The 20,944-nt window shown below is 34.6% G+C and overlaps 1 protein-coding gene across 1 annotated transcript in view; it reads left to right on the top strand.

Annotated features, from left to right (window-relative positions):
* The window catches only part of LOC137398499 (discoidin domain-containing receptor 2-like), a 54,107-nt gene that overhangs the window by 15,198 nt on the left and 17,965 nt on the right, over positions 1–20,944 (top strand). Inside the window, exons 3-4 of the mRNA XM_068084615.1 lie at positions 13,851–14,041; positions 14,602–14,754. Coding sequence (XP_067940716.1) covers positions 13,851–14,041; positions 14,602–14,754 — 344 coding nt within the window. The remainder of the gene's footprint in view (positions 1–13,850; positions 14,042–14,601; positions 14,755–20,944) is intronic.

Genomic DNA, 20,944 nt, shown 5'->3' on the forward strand with positions numbered 1-20,944 from the left:
TATTCAAAGAAATACAATGTAATTGCGATAGAATTTAAATATTAGGTTAACAATATGTCAATCAGAAGTAACTACGTTATACATTCATAGAATGCCAGCTTCACTCGACCTTCATATTACCTACAAGACTACATGCATAATTTTAATCGGACTATCTTTTGGTTGCGTGTACAACTTCATTGTTACATCCATTCATAAAATAAATTTTTTCTGGCGACGCCGAGTGAAAAAACCTTGCGATGCCCAAGCAGGATTATTTACAAAGCACTGGTGGCTTATGATTCCAGTTTGTTTTATTAAACAGTTTAAGACAATATATTTATTTCAATTATTTTGATCTTCAGACTTGTAAGCACTGATATCCCAAACACGTTCCCATGCATGTCAGTGAAGCCATTTGTAATCATTGATTCAGAAGTAAGATAACTAGGACAATAACCTCGTAGATTAGTCAAAGAATAAAAGAGAAGTTTTTCATTGTTCAAATAGATAAAAATCTGAGCTAACTATAGAATTCCTATCAGATCCACTTAAACCTTTTTTTGTCAGCAAAGCTTTTACTTTGATGCTACACCTATTGCATTCAAACTATCCGCGACTAGGCCCAGCGAAAGTTTTCTGCCTTGAAAAATTAAAACATGCAAATCTGGCTTTGTTAGACCTGTCATTGATTAATACTAGCTCAGTAGGGCACTTGCTAGCACCTGCTACACACTGATGGCTAGCTGTGCGATAGTTGTCTCTGATGAATGAGAGAGCCTGGCACATAAATAATCCTTCAGAGGTAATATATTTTATGCTAATTTCTATTAGCTTGTCTCAGACCAAGTATTAGCTCTATAGAGTACACTGCAGGAGAATAGGCACTTTCAAAGCACCTGCCTGCTCATGGCAAATTGTTGGCAGATTGGGAAATTTGAGACCTTGTAAACAGGATTAGCTACTCCCATTTGCAAACATTCCTACAGCTAAGTGACCAATAATTGTTTTCAAGTCTTCTTATCCCAGTATCTACAAAGTGACCAGGTTTGTCAGTAGGACCAGCTGATCTTCAAAATGTTCATCTTACACTCTATTGTTACTGAAAGATTAGTAAAAAATATGTTGAAACTATTCGATAGAGTTTGGAGAGATAGTCGCAGGTATAACTAAATGTTAAACGTATAAATAATGTCGCAGGTATAACTAGATGTCCCTATTTACTGTTAAAAAAGTGTTAAATGCAAAATTGTGACAATGTAAGCGCTTTTCGATGTGTGACAATAAAGCGCTGGTCGATCTGTGACAGCTCAAGCCCGTGTTGATGTATGACAGTGCAAGCGCTTGTCACTGTATGACACTGCAAGCGCTTGTCCCTGTGTGACAGTACAAGCACTTGTCGATGTGTGACAGTGCAAGCACTTGTTGAAGTATGACAGTGCAAGCACTTATCAATGTGTGACAGTGCAAGCACTTGTCGATGTGTGACAGACAGGCCTGTTGAGGTGCTTTATTGCACACATACTACGCCAACATGCTAAATTCAATTCCATACTTCGATAACTGCTTGTTTCAGACCAACGATAGCTTTCTTTCTAAAGATAAAAGATGTATAGCTCAGACCTCAGACAATGATGTCTCAATTGTTTTATAGCTAGAGAGGTTCACATTAGCATGGTCAGCCGTTTTGTTCTTTAAAAGATGAATTCCGGTTGACTGCTGTCAAAGATCTGACCCTAAACCTTCAAAGACTTGAGGTCAAACAGTTAAGGAGTAACATATTACTCATGTTTAGTGATGTTCTCTTTCACTCTATTGGTATTTAATCGATAAGTTGAAAGCATTTCTGGCAAACCAGAACCGAGCCTTGTGGTTCGTGGCCTTGTTAATATTTCTATCCGGTAGTTTAGTGGTTAAGTTTGTTTGAGGCGAAAGATGGAGTGGTTCATCTTGCACTCGATCTAATTAATTATGTGGTAACCATTAATCATTACCAACCTTTTACACTGAATCAGAAGGAGAGCCTAAAATTAACTGCGGTCTTGTCCGGTTGTTGAGTAACCTATTATTCTTTTAGCACTTTTTACTTAACGCCAAATCATACGCCCCACAATGCATTGTTGTGGTAGTTGAAGTTGTACTGGTTGGGACGGAAAGTCTGCCCGGGTTAATTAAAAAATAAACCTGAAGATGACATATAAGTATGTCATGATGATGTCATTAACAAACGTAGAGCAGTCAATGACCTTAAAAAGCATTTCATATCTTCTGACCTACATAGGTGTTGACGTGACGCGACAGTGACATGACGCGACAGTGTTGGGGACAGTTCTAATCTAAATTTTGTTTAAACATTTTAAATATTTTGCTAAAATAAATATTTTGCTAAAATTTCGCTTTTGAATAAAAGCGAACACGGTTTCATAATATGAAGTGATATAGCTGAAAATCCATTGCTGGTGGTTTACTTATGCGGAATAACATTTAAACCTTGCCTGTTCTTCAAAGACCAAACAAAGAAATTCCATGGTTTTTCTCGGTATCTCAGGTTTCAGAACATTCCGGAAGTCAAGTTTAGAACAGAAAGTATAGCCAATATTGAAAACCACAAAAATCTGATTTGGCACTCACGGCGTTTTCTGAGACCAAACGCAGAAATATTCTGTGGCAGTGGTAGAAACTCCAGTTTTAGAATATTCCAGAAGTTCATATGTACAAAAAGTCAAGCCAATCATATGCTCAAGCTTTAAGAAGCACTCCATATCAGGAATACTTAATAGTTAATGCTCTAAAAGGGCAAATACCTACTAACTAAAATTATCTACTCGCTCTATTTGGGCGTTTGCAATTACATACAAGCGTATTTACTTTTGTCTAAGTTGATAAAATCCTGAACACTGACTATACAAACTAGTAATTTACTCAACTCAGTTTGAGAGTGTCATGTTTATATCGCTACTATAATTACTGGCTACTTTGTTGACTTGAAGTGAAGTTCATGGCTAGTACCTCAATCATTCCTATAATAACTACCAAAACAATGAATTCCTCAGACTGTCTAAATAAATAACTGTGATCGCTATCACTCTCTGTCTCTTTCGCTGTCGATTTCACGAGCCACTCGCATTGTCAACTAAATCAGATAATGTGATGATTATAGTCCATTTTCATTCATCGACTGCCCTCAGGTCTTCATCTCTCACTAATTACGAGGATTGACTAGGTTATGTAATTACCTCGATTGCTCTCGATTCTTAAGGTCTGCTTCACAGAGCGTAATTTGACATACTAGCGCTTGAATAGAATCTCGATAAGTCTGTACCAAAACTGAGTAGTAAATCTTGCACTGTGTTTCTATGATGTAGGAAATCTGCAAGTTTGCTCCATGCGCAGAATGGAAATGACAAAAACCCGCAAGTCCAAGCGAGTTGTTACTCTAAAATTTTTACTGAAAGTTGCTTGTGAAAGATAGAAACAGCGCTTGCTAATGATGCGCAGGAAAATGCGCGCTATTCCATTTTAACCATTTCTACTCTACACAGTCAATCCTATTTCGGAAGCATGCTGCTAAGTGAGACAGGGGTGGTATGACCTCTGACGTAGAATTCCGTCGTATTTGACTATTTTTTAACAAACCAAACACGTAAATGCACAACTTGCGATTGTTCATGGAAACGCTTATCGTACGGTTACTCAATGTGGGCACAATTCCAAATCTGCATCATCCACACGATAGATACATAGTAATCATGACATACTAGTACTTAAATCAAATCTTGAAGTTGGCTGTGCACCAAAACTGAGTGGCAAATTTTGCCGTGTTTTTCTACAACATCACAGTTCTCGATTGATTCTGATGCTTTATATAGTAGTAATTAATGAATATGCCTGTTCTTCCCTTTTTTAGTATTCAATGCAAAACAGCTTTTGCACTTGAAAAAATGTGGCAGACACTCCGCCTAACTGGAGTTTTAGGGTTCTCATTTTTCAGTTTCTGAAAATGCAAAAACTCCAATCATCACTAACAAGAACTGAGCAAGTGTTTTTAATGAGCTAGTATGATCACCGATATTGTAAGCATCTTTGAATACAGAGAGGCATTCATCGGAGAAGAACTGATGCTGAATGTAACCAACCATCTTGCCTGTCAGCGCAGCTAGTTTATCTCTTTAATCTAATCTCTGAACAGCCAAGTTCTAGCGGTGTACCCAGGCTCCGTAAGGACATAAATTTGTAGGACATCATGTTTTACAAGGTCCAAATAGTATTTATTGAGGTTTATTTTTCTCATCAAATACAGGTGGGGTTGAAGCAAACCTTTTTTTACAGAGTTGGGATAATCAGCAGTCTAGATAGCGGTTTTTGATAAATCTCAGACCTTTTCAGCTTTTGCCATGGATATTTTGAATCGTTTTTACCATTTTACGTCTGGAATAAACTTCTATTATTTTATTCAAACTTTTGGCGTCCGAATTTTGCGCCAAAACTCCTACAAAGTTTTGCTGTCTTTTAATACTGATAGTATTTTTATCGAAACTTGATATTCTTTTTTTTCATAAGAACTGTTGTAGTTTTGAAAATACAAGAAAATGGTACAATATGACTAACCACGAATTTTTAAATTCTTAGATATTAAACAGCGAACCCTTGTCAATGTTACCTAGCCTAGCCCATCCTATAGCCAATATCGTACTCTTGGCCAAACCCATTTGAACTGAATTAGATTTTTATCGCCATTTGTTTGTCTGCCAGAATTCGTTGGCAGTAGCATTACTAACAAGTTCAAAACAGTGCGGCATCGCTGTTGTCTTTCTGTTGAACACGTAAACAAACCCGGATAGTCTTATGGTTTCATATAAATATTTTGACCGAGCCTATTAGACAAGTATCTATAGCCATCACCGAACACAACTTCCTAAATATGTAAAGGTAAAAACATTTTTAACATTGTCAATCTCCTCTGTTGACCACATGGATTATAGCCTATGTTGATACACACTTCTTAATCACCTAGTTGTTTAGTAATGGAATAGCCAGAGCTGTATCAGTTTTCCTTTACTTCATGAATTGTCTGACTAGAGCAAATGTTTGGACTGAAGCCTTGCTGAGACATTATGGATTTTGGGCTTACATATCAGAGGTCGGGCTGATTTGATTAGTGCAGAGTTTCATGTAGTCTGCTTGACTACACGTACTTATGCTCCTGAGCAAACACAGCGGTCTTTGGAACAGTAGACAGTTGTTCAACTCGTTAACACCTACCCGATGGCCTCTCTGTCGCCTCTTCATCAACCGATTATCATAAAAAGCCGAGGTCTGACTGTTTCGGCAAATGTTACACTGTTTACAGACAAACGTATTAGCAGCGGAGATTATGCTGAGCAAATAGCGACGATAGCATTTAGTTGACCAAGCAAGTGATTTTAGAATGAATGTCACGGCAAGGCAACAACTAAGGTAGTCAGAAGTGGTATTACTAATGAACTTCCAAGTTCTTTCGTAGAGATATTGAGTTGGTCTTTGATTTTATCATTGGTTGTCTTTGACACGCACAGCTGACCAAAATGAAAATAGTGTACCAGATGCGTGATATAAACGAAGTTGTCTAGCATGGTCTGATATTTTTGTCCTGCTGGTCCGCGATGAACCGTGGTGAGCAATGCTACAAAATGTGAACCATTCTTTACCTGGATTATGTTTCCAAGTTATCTTATCTAACTGTGGTGTTTCCATCATGGTAGTTCCTATTCATTTGAGACAGTTCTTGCAAACATTTTAATGCTGTCGAAAAGGGTTGTAAAATTTGTTACCGTCGATGTGATTGCTGTGAAGGAGACTCATTTAGTTCACAGACTGTAGTTGCAGAACGCAGGCTACATCATTGCTAACCAATTTCAGTTACTTATTTTCATGAATTTATTCTGACAACAATTCAGGTTTTTTATTATTTAGATCGAGCAATTGCAGTTTGAATTTAAATTATGTTTAACTAAATTAATGAGAGGCTGTTGTTGTAATTTCAATATGAAAACATTTAGCAGATGAAATCTTTTAATAATATTGAATCTACTGATTGATCAGTTTGTGTAACCTTTTTTTTTTCGAAAGGAATATTTCAGTGGAGAAGTTTCATTGAAAGTTAGCTTACTCATAATGTAGTTTTTCACTCATATCATCTTGATCAAATCTATGAATACAAAACATTGATTATCGGGAATCAGGTAACTTTTCATCACACAAAATACCTTGGTTACAAGTTAGCTTAGTGAACAATAAAGTTTTGTTATTGAGTTATAATCGATTGCCTATCGACTAAGCCGAACGTCTGATTTGCTCATAAGAATTGGCATCAGCCAAGGCGTCTAACAATGTTTGAACTATGAATAGGTGATATGAGTAATAACAGTCTCTAAAGGGGCTTTGTTTTCGTTTAGCTGCGACCAAAATTATAAACAGATGCATTTGATTTTTGGATACAAAAGCTGAATAGATCTTTGATGAATCAACCAAAGATTCGGATGTGACACGGTAATTGCTGGAAGTCAACCTCTGATAGTAAACCAGTTGGCTTTAGTTTTGGGGCAGCTAGAGAAGAGTTGCGTGCAGGTTTCCTAGGCATAACGAAGTTGCGTAGTGCACGATGTCAACATCTGATAGAAAACCTAGTCTGTTTTGGTCTTACCTGCTTTACTAGGGAGAAGAGTTGAGTGCATGGATGTTAAACAAAGCGACGTTGCGTAGTGCAGACGTTGCGTAGTGCACGATGCCAACGTCTAATAGTAAACCAGTCGACCTTGAACTCGCTCTGTTTAGTAGAGAGAAAAGTTGATTGCACTTATTTTAGGCAGATTGACTTTGTGTAGTGTACAACATCTGATGAAAAACTGTTCGGCTTTCACGTATGAAGCCTTTTTATCAGACGACTTGATCGGAGTATTTTAGGTATGTTAGATTTTCAAACCTTGGTAATCACCTCTAGTTGCTGTACCGCGGATGGTTTCTCTATTGATCACCATCACACATTTTTAGTATCTCTGAATAGTTTTATAGATTGATTCATAAAGTTAAACATTTGAGCTAGAATTTGCTCCTCTTAAAATGAATTATTAAAAATCTTGACTATATCAAATGTAATGACTACACTTGTGGGTGACAAAACTAATGGGATCTGAACAATAAAAAGCAAAAGGCATCACCATCACCAGAGGATCAGCAGCAAGTGCCAATCTTCAGAGTGTTTTAAGTTTTAAAGCTGGTCTCGATTCTCGAAAGGCTGGGCTAGATTTCGAGCTCCAATAGTGTTTTGAGATATTTTGAAATGCACCGCGTTACTTGGCAACAACTGCTCACTGACGACATCGTTCTTTCATGAATATTTCTCAATGCATGAAAAGTTGATTGATCTTTGATTCACTTATAATGTTATCACAGACGAGGCGCGAAAAGATAGTCAGGTCTCCTACCAAGAGCAACAAGTTGCTGATAGCCCTAACAGCAGTTCGTTGCAAAGGTCACTGGTGCATATCAGTAGATCAAAGTGTTGAAAGTTATTTCAGACCGTAGGGTGCTGTTCAAATTTGGAGTTGTTATCTACATAATAATTAAATGAAAAATCGATTACATTTTTGCCTGTTTTCCTATATCGTTTTTATGAACACCTGAAAAAGTATTCCAAACTACACAAAGCTGTTGAATTGCTAATGAGATCATTACACGCATAGATGTCAGAATTTTATATCCAGAAATCGAGATCTAACTCCCATAATACCAATTTAATTGCTGTATATAAGCTAATCGCATCTAACAGAACAAATGCTTATAATACGCCAAAGTTTAAATCTTCGTATCACTATTGATTTGCATGCATCATTTGCATATACTGGAGTATAAGCTTATTACAGTCCTGTAACGTTGTTAGCTTTCTAGTCACTCTCAACTTCAGCTTTAATTGTCTGTGTAACTGGATTTACACGCGTGACCAGGCTAACTTCATTCCTTGCTGTATCTAGCTTCGTTGATATTCCTTCCACTGCGACGGCAACAGAACTAGAGCTAAAAATAATGTGGAAGCTAGTTCATCAACAGCTGAACATTGAAACAAACTAGGATGGTCTTTCCATTTTATGCGATATCGAACGCTTTTTTGGAACTCTCTAGAAAAAGTGTATCGCTGCTAAGTTGGCTGAAAGGAAAAATGGTACTATCCGAAACTCTTTAGTGTTAAAGGCATTTTTGTCGGTTTCAGTTTTCATTTGTAATCACGATAGAGATACGAGCTTTTTGGAGTGAAGAAAGATAGTCGAACTAACAGCGCTAGGTTTGTTTTGCCATACAAAACAATCTGAGGCTTATCTAACCTTCTAATAATAGTAGCTCTATGACAATCACTTACAATCACTATGTTTCCATGATGCGCAGTGCTTCGGAGTTGCGCTATCTCCGAATCATGGAAACGGCGTCTTCGCACTGAAATCACTGCACACTGATCAGTGCGAAGCCAGTGCAAATTCGCAGCAAGGAAACAGCGACTGCGCAGTGGCTGCGCATAGCTCTCATGTCGTGGAGACGGATTCTTCGAGGGCCATAAACTAGTACAAAGGTTGTCCTGCTAATCTTGTTTTTTTCTATTCTTCCGATCTTCTTTCACCTAAATTTAATTATGGTCTGCATTCACGAGGATGATGAGGGGATTACTTTCCTGGACTTTGTTATCAATGCCAACATTTTTCGAAAAATAGGTGGCAAGTCCTAAATTAACGTTTAAATAATATATTACTTAAAAATACTTATTAAAAATATATTACTTTGCAAAAAGTGTGTTAAGGTTTGTAAAACCTTGTGAATGTGTATTGTAAATAAAAGTATAATGACGACAGAATCATAAAAAGACCGTTTATGACGTTCGGTATCCGTGATCGATTCTATTTCTCCATCAGGCGATTCGATTTATACAATTTCTCTTCTCTGGCTAATTTGCTGAAAACCACTGCGCAGCATGGAAACGTACAATCCCCTCGACTTCGGAGGGGCTGCTTCGCAGTACTGCGCACCATGGAAACATAGTGAATCTAGTTAGCTGTACTGATCACCTCAAACATAAAAAGCAATCACGATTGATAAAAAAATATTGATACTTTCTGATGAAATCTACTTAAAGTTAATTTTTCAAGCAAGAGTATTGTATAAAATCATTTAAAAGCTATATGTAAAAACTAAACTATAACTAAAAATGAAAAATCCGTAAAGAACAATGGAAATAGAAAGATAAATAAAAAGAGGGTTCATTCTTGTTTTCCACTCTAACAAAGGTGTTAGCATAGCAATATGTTTACACTAACTTAGCTTGATTTTTTTCTGCATATTTTTACAATTTTAAGATTTATCCCACCCTCTTTAGTTTTACTTAACGAAACTTCAAAGATTTAAGTATGTTCAAACAATGTATGTTGGCAATTGCTTTTAGTTGAGATCAATTCTCAACTCAAATTAGTTGAGAACCTACGTACATAACTACAATTATGTAAGACTAAAAATTTGAGCGTGTTATTTTTAAAAGTTCATTTTTAAAAAATGGTAATTAACTTTAAATTTAATCTATTGGCTGACCTTTTATCTGCTATTATTTACATCCTGGCTTCCTACTCCCTGTTAGTAAATAATCGAAGATGTTATTGCTTTGCACTCAGTCAAGAGCAGCTGAATGGATATGTCATAGTCTGATTGTGTCCATACTTCACCAGTCATTGACACACCGGTATATATGCCTGCTAGTTGTCTTGCTCTGATCTATGTATGTCTCTTATCGGAGCGGTGTTATCGCTGGCGATGGACAAACATCGGTGATGAACTCGGCATTTGGAAGTGTTTGATAACAGTTGTGAGAATAGACGCAGTTGGTATTTGAAGCACTTTAAACAAGATTAGCCTGCCATGTTTTTAAACAATCCGCTTAGATGATGTTACATTTACTTGACACTAAAATGGCCGACGAAAAATTCTAGATTATTCACTGTTTACGTATTATAACTACTAGTACTACGAGGACCCTGGCAGTCTGGTGTGCTTTGAGAGATGGTCAAGTGTACCGACTAACTGTATAATCATTCCAAAAAGTGGTAAGGTGATAGTGTTGGTCGACCAATGTCGAGAGTTCGAATTCCATTGAATGCAATCTTTTTCTCTAACACATCAAGATTGAATTTGAACAGACAGACACAACTCTTATTATCGTAAAGCTTGATAAGCGAGCGATTTAAAAAGTGGCGAACAAAGAGCAAAAGTGCCAGTGATACATGCTGACTCGTTAGACCGCTGACCTTTGGTGTAGTAGTATGCCAAATGTGGTCTTTATGGTACTTCCATACATTGGTTTACTTAACCATCACTCTTTTATTAGTAAGGCAGCCATGAGTCATCTAAAACAGAACCCAAGGGTATTAATAGCCACCCAGTCTATTGGATAAGAACAGTAGCTATACTAGGTTCATGACTACTAAAAGCATGCATAGCCCGAGGGTAAATAACTCCGCAACTAAATTAACAAGCAGAGAAAATACAATTTCATTTGCTAAAGTGGCTTGCTAGAGGCTAAAAAAGATTTAATTGTCGAAGCCATGCGTGTGCAGGCAGGAAATTGGGAAGATATTCATGTTTGCCTAGCTATGGCGTAAGGTATTTCCTACCTCCTACCTAAAAGAATAAGGAACTCAGCTGGAAACTGTTGCGGTTAGCGAAATCACTGAGGCTGTTCTTTATTCATGTTGGTACTTCCTTTGGTTGAAATTATACAAGTTTGTATGCTTCAGTTCTACGAGTAACTTATGGGTGACAAAAGGTTATATTTACACCCTGTCATCCTCAGAAGGTAGATTGGTCTTTTCAATCAAAAATATGACTTGAAGTGCTTGAAATTTGTTTAAAGATAAATTACAAAGAAAATATAAAAAACTTTGTGAAATGTGTTCTACTGATATAGTTCTATAATTCATTATTTTTAGCTTGTAATTAAAAATATGACTAACATTTCTTAAAATAATTTTTTATAAATAACTTTGAAATTCAGTCACTATTAAATCTGTATAATGCTTAGTTTACATACATAATTGTTTGTTTTTTATTATTTGTTCATTTTTCTAATGTTTGTTATTTGTTTTAATGCAAATTTGTAATCAAAATATTTGTCTTACATTTGTTATGCTTACATTTCCCGGATAACTGATATAAAAATAACATATATATGTAATATATATATACAAAAAATAATATAAAAGATATATAAAATCTAGTAAAATCATTCAACCTATATTAAGTAACTGCAAGTTTTACAAATTCTTTTTATTAATTAAAAATAAAACTACTCATGCCAATTCTAACTAAAATCTTACTCTTGTTTTGGAAATATGAAATCATAGTTAGCTAAGCTAGTTGATCTTTCTTAAAACAATGTTATAAAAATATGTCTTATTTTTAAATTTTCATTTTGCATGCAGAATTGGTTTTAATTAAATCAAAAAGTTATAGGGTTGATATTGACTTGTTTTGTAAGTATAGGAAGGAAAATCTAGTTAAAAACAGTATAGATAACTATTTCTAGTGGCAGACATTGGTTTCTATATATTATATACTTATGTATTACATTTACATAAATCTTTATATATAGTAAGAGCCGTGTCCAACCGGTTGCCGAAGCCATGCTGATGGCTTTAAAAAAAGATTTCGAGCCCGTTACGATCTGCACCACTCGCCCCGCTCACATTTCCACATCTAAAAATAATTGTGCGCGTAGTTATTACACATGATAATCTCTCATGGCGCCCGAGACTACCATTGTACTAGTATTATACTATATAGTGTACTGTATATACACGACTTACGAGACTCGTGTAATATAATAAGGAATGGTTATGTTTTTATTATATTATACAATGTTATATTTTTGTTACATTATTATAATCTCACAAGTGAAGGTTTTTGATAAATAGCCCGAGGTTGCCACCACTACAGAGGTTCCCATAGCACTCTGCTGAGAGCGATCATAATGCAACATTTCATACCTTGTCAGACAGCTACTCAGCCAATGACAAATGAGCAGTTGGATTATCATATTATGTAATAAAAAAGCGTTGGTTGCCGATAGCAATTATCAGGTTACCGTGAGACACTTAATCAATTAACGTTGATATGGAGGTAAGGGTTGGAGGAAAACTGTGATAAATCGGTGGGAGTATTCGAGAAGCTAAGCTTATAACCGGCAGCTTAGTCATACGTGGAGCTGAGTGGCACTCTCAACTATCATTCACTGCTCCGACACTTCTCTGATTTGTCTCCCCTGGTCATGCTTCATTCCTATCCCATTTCAGCGCTGAACCATGTCCATGTTCTTGGGTCTAGAGAAAGCCCAGTTTATTGTACCATGAAATTGTTCAATAATAAGAGCCTCCACGCTAAAAACAGTGTTGGCACTAAACGGGAATCGAACCCCGACGTCGGGAAGCCAAGCACCACAACTCCTGCACCACACAGCTACCTTGACATGTTTTGGTATAATTGTGCATATGGTCGCATTGCGCATAATTGCGTATATAATTGCGCATCTTAGTAGAAATGAAATGTGTAGATATAAAAAAAGTTACTAATATACTTTTTAATATCTACACAATCAAGTACTAACACAAATATATAATATTAAATATTGTATATTTTTGTTAGTACTTTTCAGCTCTCAGAATAGTCTACAATAGAAGTTCATTAAATATATTGAATATCATTTGCAATTTTTTGATTTTTTTCCTCAGCTCATGCATAGAACAACCTTCACTAAAATGGTTCGATGAAATTCGTAGGGATCGAAACGATGGATTTATTAAGAAATCCTTTTCCTATAAAGCAATGTTTTCATAAAAGTATAAGAGAGAGTCAATGTGATTGGATAGTTGAGCATTTTGTGGTTGCCCTATTGGATGAAACTGAATCTCTGCTATTGGTCAATTGTTCACAACAAATTAAGTCATTTCTTGCAATAAACAATCAATAAGCAAGATTTCTTTCATTCCATTATGTATCGAAATGCAACAGGCCCGTAATGAAACAGGCCCGGCACTACAAGAGAATTTAATAGTTTTAGCAATTTAACAATTAGCCATTTATAAGTAGACAGTACAAAACCACATAGTTTTAATTCCCATAGATTATTTTGTCTTAAATGGCAGAGGCAAAAGGAGATTTGTTAAGAGCCATTCACGCGGGATTTTTTAAAATTCTCTATTGAATTTTTCATACTTTAGCAAAACTTGATTGTAAAAACTTGGCTGACACTATTTTTTGCTGTCATAAGCTGGTAAGCTGAAACATGATAAACACATTTATATTTATGTCGGAATATGTTAAAACAAACTCAAATTATGCTACTTCTCGCAATTCGATTTTGTAACAATCTTTCGTTTTTACAACATGCTGTTCCTGAAGATAAGGAGACCAGTGGAAAATCTCATACAATACTCGCCTAACACTCAATCAGTGCTCAGCCATCTTGTATTTTGGCTGAGCACTGTTTTGGCCCTCCAAAACACAACTGATTCTGTTAAATGTTATGCCATATAGACACATGATTCATGGTTATCATATCCTGTAATATCAATTTTTTGACTGCATGATTTATGTTGCTTATATCCCCCTTTCATCTGATGTGCAAATGGAAGCTTTTTTCCTATTCAATTCAGTATAGAATTCTCCATCTTGTGCAATAGGGAGCATGGTGTAGACTCTCTATTCCAGCAGGTGATGATCCCGCACTCTCTGGGACTTTCAACTTCTCTCTGTGTTTGTAGATGTTCAAACCTCTCATTTTGTAAACTTGTCAATTTTTTTTATAGTAATGGGAAATTGCCCAGGAGATCCGCCAGCACTTGGTATGAAATCAGGGGAGATCAAAAACTCTTCGCTTACTAGCAGCTCCGCTCTGCCAGGTCATGAGGCTATCTTTGGAAGGTTAGATTCAGAAAACAACCGCTGGGCCTGGTGTCCCGCCAATCCTATAGACATAGACAGCTATGAGTGGATCCAGGTAAGATTAGATTATATCTAACTAGTGCTCTTGTTGGTTTTGTTTGATCCCAAATTTTATCGGTTTTAACCTGGAAACATTCGGACAATCGGATTACCTCAAACATCAGAAACTATCGCAAGTGATAGAAAAATATCGATACCGTCTGATAAACTCCACAAAACTTTTGTGTAAGCTTTAATATGATAATATGATCTTTAACATACATATATATATACATATATATATACATACATATATATATATATATATATATATATATATATATATATATATATATATATATATATATATATATATATATATATATATATATATATATATATATATATATACATATATATATAAAATTTAGAATGAAAATTGAAAACATTCATAAAACTACAGAAGACGAGAATGAAATAAGTGGATCAGATGTTTTATCTGGTTTGTTCTGTTCGTCCATATAACTTTTGTTTAGATTTAACCTACTGTAAAACCTCTATTTGAACGCCACCTATTTTAGCGTTATCATGATTAGGAAGGAAACATTGATTACTGACCTCTACATTTGTTTATAGGTCGACTTTGAAGAGATGGTGACAATCTCGCTTGTGCAAATCGGAGGTGAATTTAACGATGGGGAAGGAACAAAATTTGTCACCAAGCTTAGGATCGAGTATCAGAGAGGAGAAGACGATGGCTGGCAGCAGTGGAGCCTTGGCAATATTCAGGTATGTTTGATCAGTATCGTAAAACTGGTCAAAAACTGACAGACCTGCCACTTGCAATAATTACCATAATAATAGCAATAAGCTATAGGGCCTATATATATATATATATATATATATATATATATATATATATATATATATATATATCAATATTTGCCCGTCTGTTCATCTGTCTGTCCAGCTATAGAGATAAAGTTTTAAGAATGATAAATCCACTGCGAACTGGATTTAAACTCACAGCCTCCAGTTCTGCAGACATTCATTTATCCAATTTACTACACTGTCCAACTGGCTATACCATGGAATAAATTGGGCACATACTTGGAACGTTCAGCTACACTTTACTATAATAAGAGTAGTGTCTGTCTGTCCGTAGCCACGCTGAAAGCATCGGGAAAAAGTTGCCTCACATCGGAATTGAACTTGGATACTCCGATTTACCGGCTGCCGTGCTAATCACTGCATCAATTGGGCACCTTGCAACCACACATTAATAATTCCATAGTGTTTACTCACTGCGACCTTTCACAGTGCAAGAGACTGCCACGCATCAACTGACAACTAGAACCTTTACTACCATAATAAATGGCTTCATTGTACCTCGAGAGATTTCGGGAGCAAAAGTTGAAGCCTCAGATATGGCATGCGGTCATCATGTAGAATTTCGAACAAGCAATTCTCTCATCGGATTCCGGTATCAGACTTGAAAAAGTTTGAGTAGCAATTTTATTATAGATTTAAATATGATTTTTAAACTAAGAGCTTATATATGAATAATAACATAAACAATGGATAAATAAAATAATATATTATTATAAATAAATTATTAAGTATTCTATAGTTATATAATATTCAATAATAAATATATATTTTAATAATATATATTTTAATATAGCTGAAATATTTTAATTTGTTTTAATAACATTGTGTATAATAAATATTATTTAATAAATAATAGTGATTACAGCAATACAAATCAACGTCTGAATCAAACCTTGAAATGCCAAGTTTTTGGCAAAAGTAAAATTTGAACAAATACGTGTACTTCTTTTGATCGACATTTCAACATACGATATTATAAATCTTTATTTTTTACTGTTCTATAAGTTGAAGAGAAGACAGTTGACAGACATTAAAAATAACTAACAAAAAATATAAATTAAAAATAACTGGAATACGATGTTAACGTTTTAAATAACTGTTAACAATGTTAAATAACTGGAAACTCAAATACGATGTTTCGAGTACGATGTTTCGAGTACGATGTTTCGAGTACGATGTTTCGAATACGATGTTTCGAATACGATGTTTCGAATACGATGTTTCGAATACGATGTTTCGAATACGATGTTTCGAATGCGATGTTTCGAATGCGATGTTTCGAATGCGATGTTTCGAATGCGATGTTTCGAATGCGATGTTTCGAATGCGATGTTTCGAATGCGATGTTTCGAATGCGATGTTTCGAATGCGATGTTTCGAATGCGTTGTTTCGAATACGATGTTTCGAATACGATGTTTCGAATACGATGTTTCGAATACGATGTTTTAAATGCGACATAAATATATATAGATATACATGTCCTCGAGGTCGTTATGACATCTAAAACTCACACGCTCTTCGCATTTAAAATAAATATTTAAAATAGAAAAACTCCAGCCTTTGATGTTGTATGCTAATAGAATATAACATAGGTTGGATAACTTGTAGTTGAAATCAAGAGAAAGTCGATCTCCAAGTCAATACAGTTGTTTGCCAGCCGCTACCAACAAACCATATGCATACACATCTTATTTGTTTATGCGAATTGAAAAAATGCGTTTGATTGGTTTATTGGGTCGGGTTATGCCCAGCGTGGGACCTTTACAGGAGCCGATTTTTCTGTAGCTTACATGCAGCGTATAAATTGAATATCTGAATAAAGCTGGGCTGGATATATCCAGATATCTGGATATCTGAATAATATCCAGGTATACCTGGATATATCCAGGTATAGCTGGATATATCCAGGTATACCTGGATATATCCAGGTATAGCTGGATATATCCAGCTATACCTGGATATATCCAGCTATACCTGGATATATCCAGGTATAGCTGGATATATCCAGGTATAGCTGGATATATCCAGCTATACCTGGATATATCCAGGTATAGCTGGATATATCCAGGTATAGCTGGATATATCCAGGTATTGAAGATCAATTTGGACAAATTGTTAGTAGATTTTATCAGAAAGTATCAGTATTTTTATCATCTGCAATCGCTTTTGATGTTGGAGGTGATCTGACTGCTATGTTTCAAGATGTATACCAACAAAACTTGATCGCGGTTAAAATGCTCAGACAGAGAATACGCGCGAAATGATGCAATTAGTTGATATCGACTATCGCGTTCAAGTTGCAGCGTTACATGTTTCTTTTCTGTTGGTCTTTTTGCAACTATAATTGCGCTTTTGCCATCCAATTTTATCGATTTTAATCTTGAAACTTCCTAGCAGTCAGACCAGCTCTAACATAAAAAACAATCGCAAATGATAGAAAACTACCTTTTGATAAAATCTACTAAAAAGTTGTGCAAATGATTTAAAATCTTTACAAATCTTTAAAATCTTACATAAATTACTAAAAGTTTTTGTTGTTTCAATGAAAAATATTTTTTATTTTGAATTTGGTTTGCTCAAACCAAGCAAATTTGTAATTAAATGTGGTTTTATAATGGAAACAAAGAGTTCTTGAGAATAAATAGTTTTTGATAATCGGCCTAGTAAACTGTGATATTAATCGGATGGATTCCAACCATAAATTATCAAAAACTGTCAGCAAATAAAAGGAAAATAAAAGTGTGCGCTGTCTGAATAACATTATAAATATGACCTCGAAACGCAGGATATTTGCTGAATAATTTCATTGCTTGTTAAAAGATAGTCGAGGTACATACTGTTCCTTAAAATACCAGCCTTTCTCAGACTCGAAGAATACACAACCTAAATTAATTAATTCGGATAATTGATATGCATTTTAATCCCTCACGAACACACAAACAAGATAATCACAGACGCGGTTATTAACCATTGACTATACCAGCTGCCGTTTGCGTTGCTCAATACCGTCTGCTGGCAGCGGTCGAATTGCTAAGTGACTGTTTGGTTTCGTGAGGCAAAGCGTTACTATAGAGACAGCGGATCACTCCAATGCCTTTCATTGTGTCACGAAGGTAAATAGTCTCAAATGATATGTTTATGCTGTTAGCGCCAATGGAACCCATTAATTAGCTGGTGGTTCAGATAGGCATTCTACTTGCATGTTCCCCGCTGTTCGCTATCTCAAAGACTCAAACTCTCCTTCTCCCGTTTCATCAATTCCTAGGACACTCTTTAATCTAATAAATTGAAACAAGTAAATTCTATATGTAGCGAGTGATAGCGTATGATCTTGCCATCTGCCTCATTCTGCACTCAATGCTTCTCTTGTTTTTCCGTTGTTTTTAGTCGAACTTTAGCTTTGCTGGCTGTTTTTAGTTTACTCTTTGGAGTGTTTTAACAACTTATGTTGACAGCATGCAAATTTTGGATGTCATAACGTCTTGCTTGACATATCTATACTAATGTCGTATTCAAGACGTGCACGTGTTTATATATATATATATATATATATATATATATATATATATATATATATATATTTGTGTGTTTGTTTCTATATATACACGTGTGTATATATATATATTTGTTTATATATTTGTGGGTATATAGGTGGGATATATATGTAGGTGTATATATATATTATATTTGCGTATGTATATATATGTATATATATATATATTATATATAATCTACTATAAATATTATATATGTATATATATTAGATATATACCCATATATATACTATATAAATTATAGACTATACATAGACTATATACACACACACATGTATATTATATATGTGTGTATATAGTCAGAGAATCGTTGTTTCAATAACAATTATAATCACTGTACTCTGTATGGAATCATGTTCTCCTTGTTCTTTAATCAACCCTTACTGATCGAAGGCATGCAGCATGGGAAATGTTAAAACAATTTAGAAACGAAGCAGTTGACACACCGAGCGACCATTTTGCAGTATTTACTCAGATACATGGAGGACTGTATAAATATTAGCACTGGAGCGTGCTATCACTTCCCTTTATACCTGCACGCTCTCGGCCTCTCATCGTCATTCTTTTCGTCTCAGTAACAATCTCGAGTTCGTGTCCGAATCAATTGAATTGCTTGATCACTTAGCCGTGTTTACGCATCGTCGGCTCTTCCTGTCTCAGATCGCTAAAGGAAACGGCGCAATTTATTGAATAAATATTCTATTGAATGTTACGTGTGCGAAATAATCCATAACTTCTGCACAAAACTTTAAACCTTCTGCATGGATTATTGACACAGCTATCTGACGGCCTCGGTTTGACATGAAAGCATTTCTGGAGACTTTCGCTATTAACCTTTGTTTAGCCTTGATAGGCTTAATGTTCCAATTGAAATTAGTAAGGTGGTATATCTTACGGTTGTTGGGCAAAATATATTAGCACTTGCCATGTATATGTATATACATGTGCAAAAACATGTACACATGTGTACATGTGTGTATATGTACGTGTACATATGTACGTGTACATATGTATGTGTACATATGTATGTGTACATATGTACGTGTACATATGTATGTGTACATATGTACGTGTACATATGTATGTGTACATATGTACGTGTACATATGTACGTGTATATCTGTGTATACATGTACATGTTCAGTATGCTCTACATGTACATGTCTAGTATATGTGTGGATAAGGAGATGGAAATAAATTTTACCTTTACGCGATATATGTGTATACATAATACTGTATGCATGTACGGTAAGTGTATATATATGTGTGTGTATATGTACACACATGTATATATGTATACACATGATACACATCATATATAGATATGTGTGCATACATATCTACATATGTATAAATATGTACCTTTATAGAATTATCTGAAGCTAATTGTGTATGTATCTATATGCCTATATTTATGCGTACATAAATATATATATATGTATATATATACATATGTATATATATCGGTATAAATGTATATATATATATATGTATATATATATATGTATATATATGTATGTATATATATGTATATATATTATATATATGTATATATATTATATATATACATATATATACATATATATACATATATATACATATATATAATATATATACATATATAATATATATATACATATATATAATATATATATATACATATATATGTATATATGTATTATATATATGTATATATATAATACATATATATGTATTATATATATATATATATATATTTTATATATTATTATATTATATACATTATTATTATATACATATACACATAATTTTATATACAGACATATATATAATACATATATACATGTATATATGTATATTATATATATGTATATATATATTATATATTTACTCTGTATTACTATTTACTGTATTTACTATTACTGTATTTTATATATATACATACATGTATACATATATATACATACATATATGTATATATGTATTATATATATGTCTGTATATAAAATTATCCAAAGCCAGTTATGCAAGTTTATTGCTACTAAAACTGATGCAAAGATACTTTATCAATTAAGATCTGTCAAGTTTTAAAAATTGTTTTCCAAATTAACTATCTGTTTGTGTTTGAAAATTCATAGCTTTCTGGTAGCTATTCTCAACAGCTGACAGGTGTGTGTATGTTACGGCTAAATTGGATCAAAAAAATTAAAAATATTCAGTATAAAGCATATTTCTGTACAACAGCATGAAGCCGGCGGCGAGGAATGCGTGCCAGTTTATATGCCCTCATGTTTTTCGGACATCAAAGCTATCCTAACCTTAGGTTGAGGAATGTCTGTATCATTGGTCGAATCTCAGACAAGTAGAGCCATTACTTAAAATTGGAATCGTTAGTTTTTAGGTAGTAAGCCTAATATAGTAATACCTCGCAACGTTCTGCCTCATCTTTCTACGCTTTTTCCATAGCTTCATTTCCATAATGAGAAGCAAATAGGAGAGATGGAGTCAGCATAAGTTGAACAATAATTCAAATATTAAAAATGCAGGCTGTTGC

The sequence above is a fragment of the Watersipora subatra genome, chromosome 6 (assembly GCF_963576615.1).
Source record: "Watersipora subatra chromosome 6, tzWatSuba1.1, whole genome shotgun sequence".
NCBI lineage: Eukaryota > Metazoa > Bryozoa > Gymnolaemata > Cheilostomatida > Watersiporidae > Watersipora > Watersipora subatra.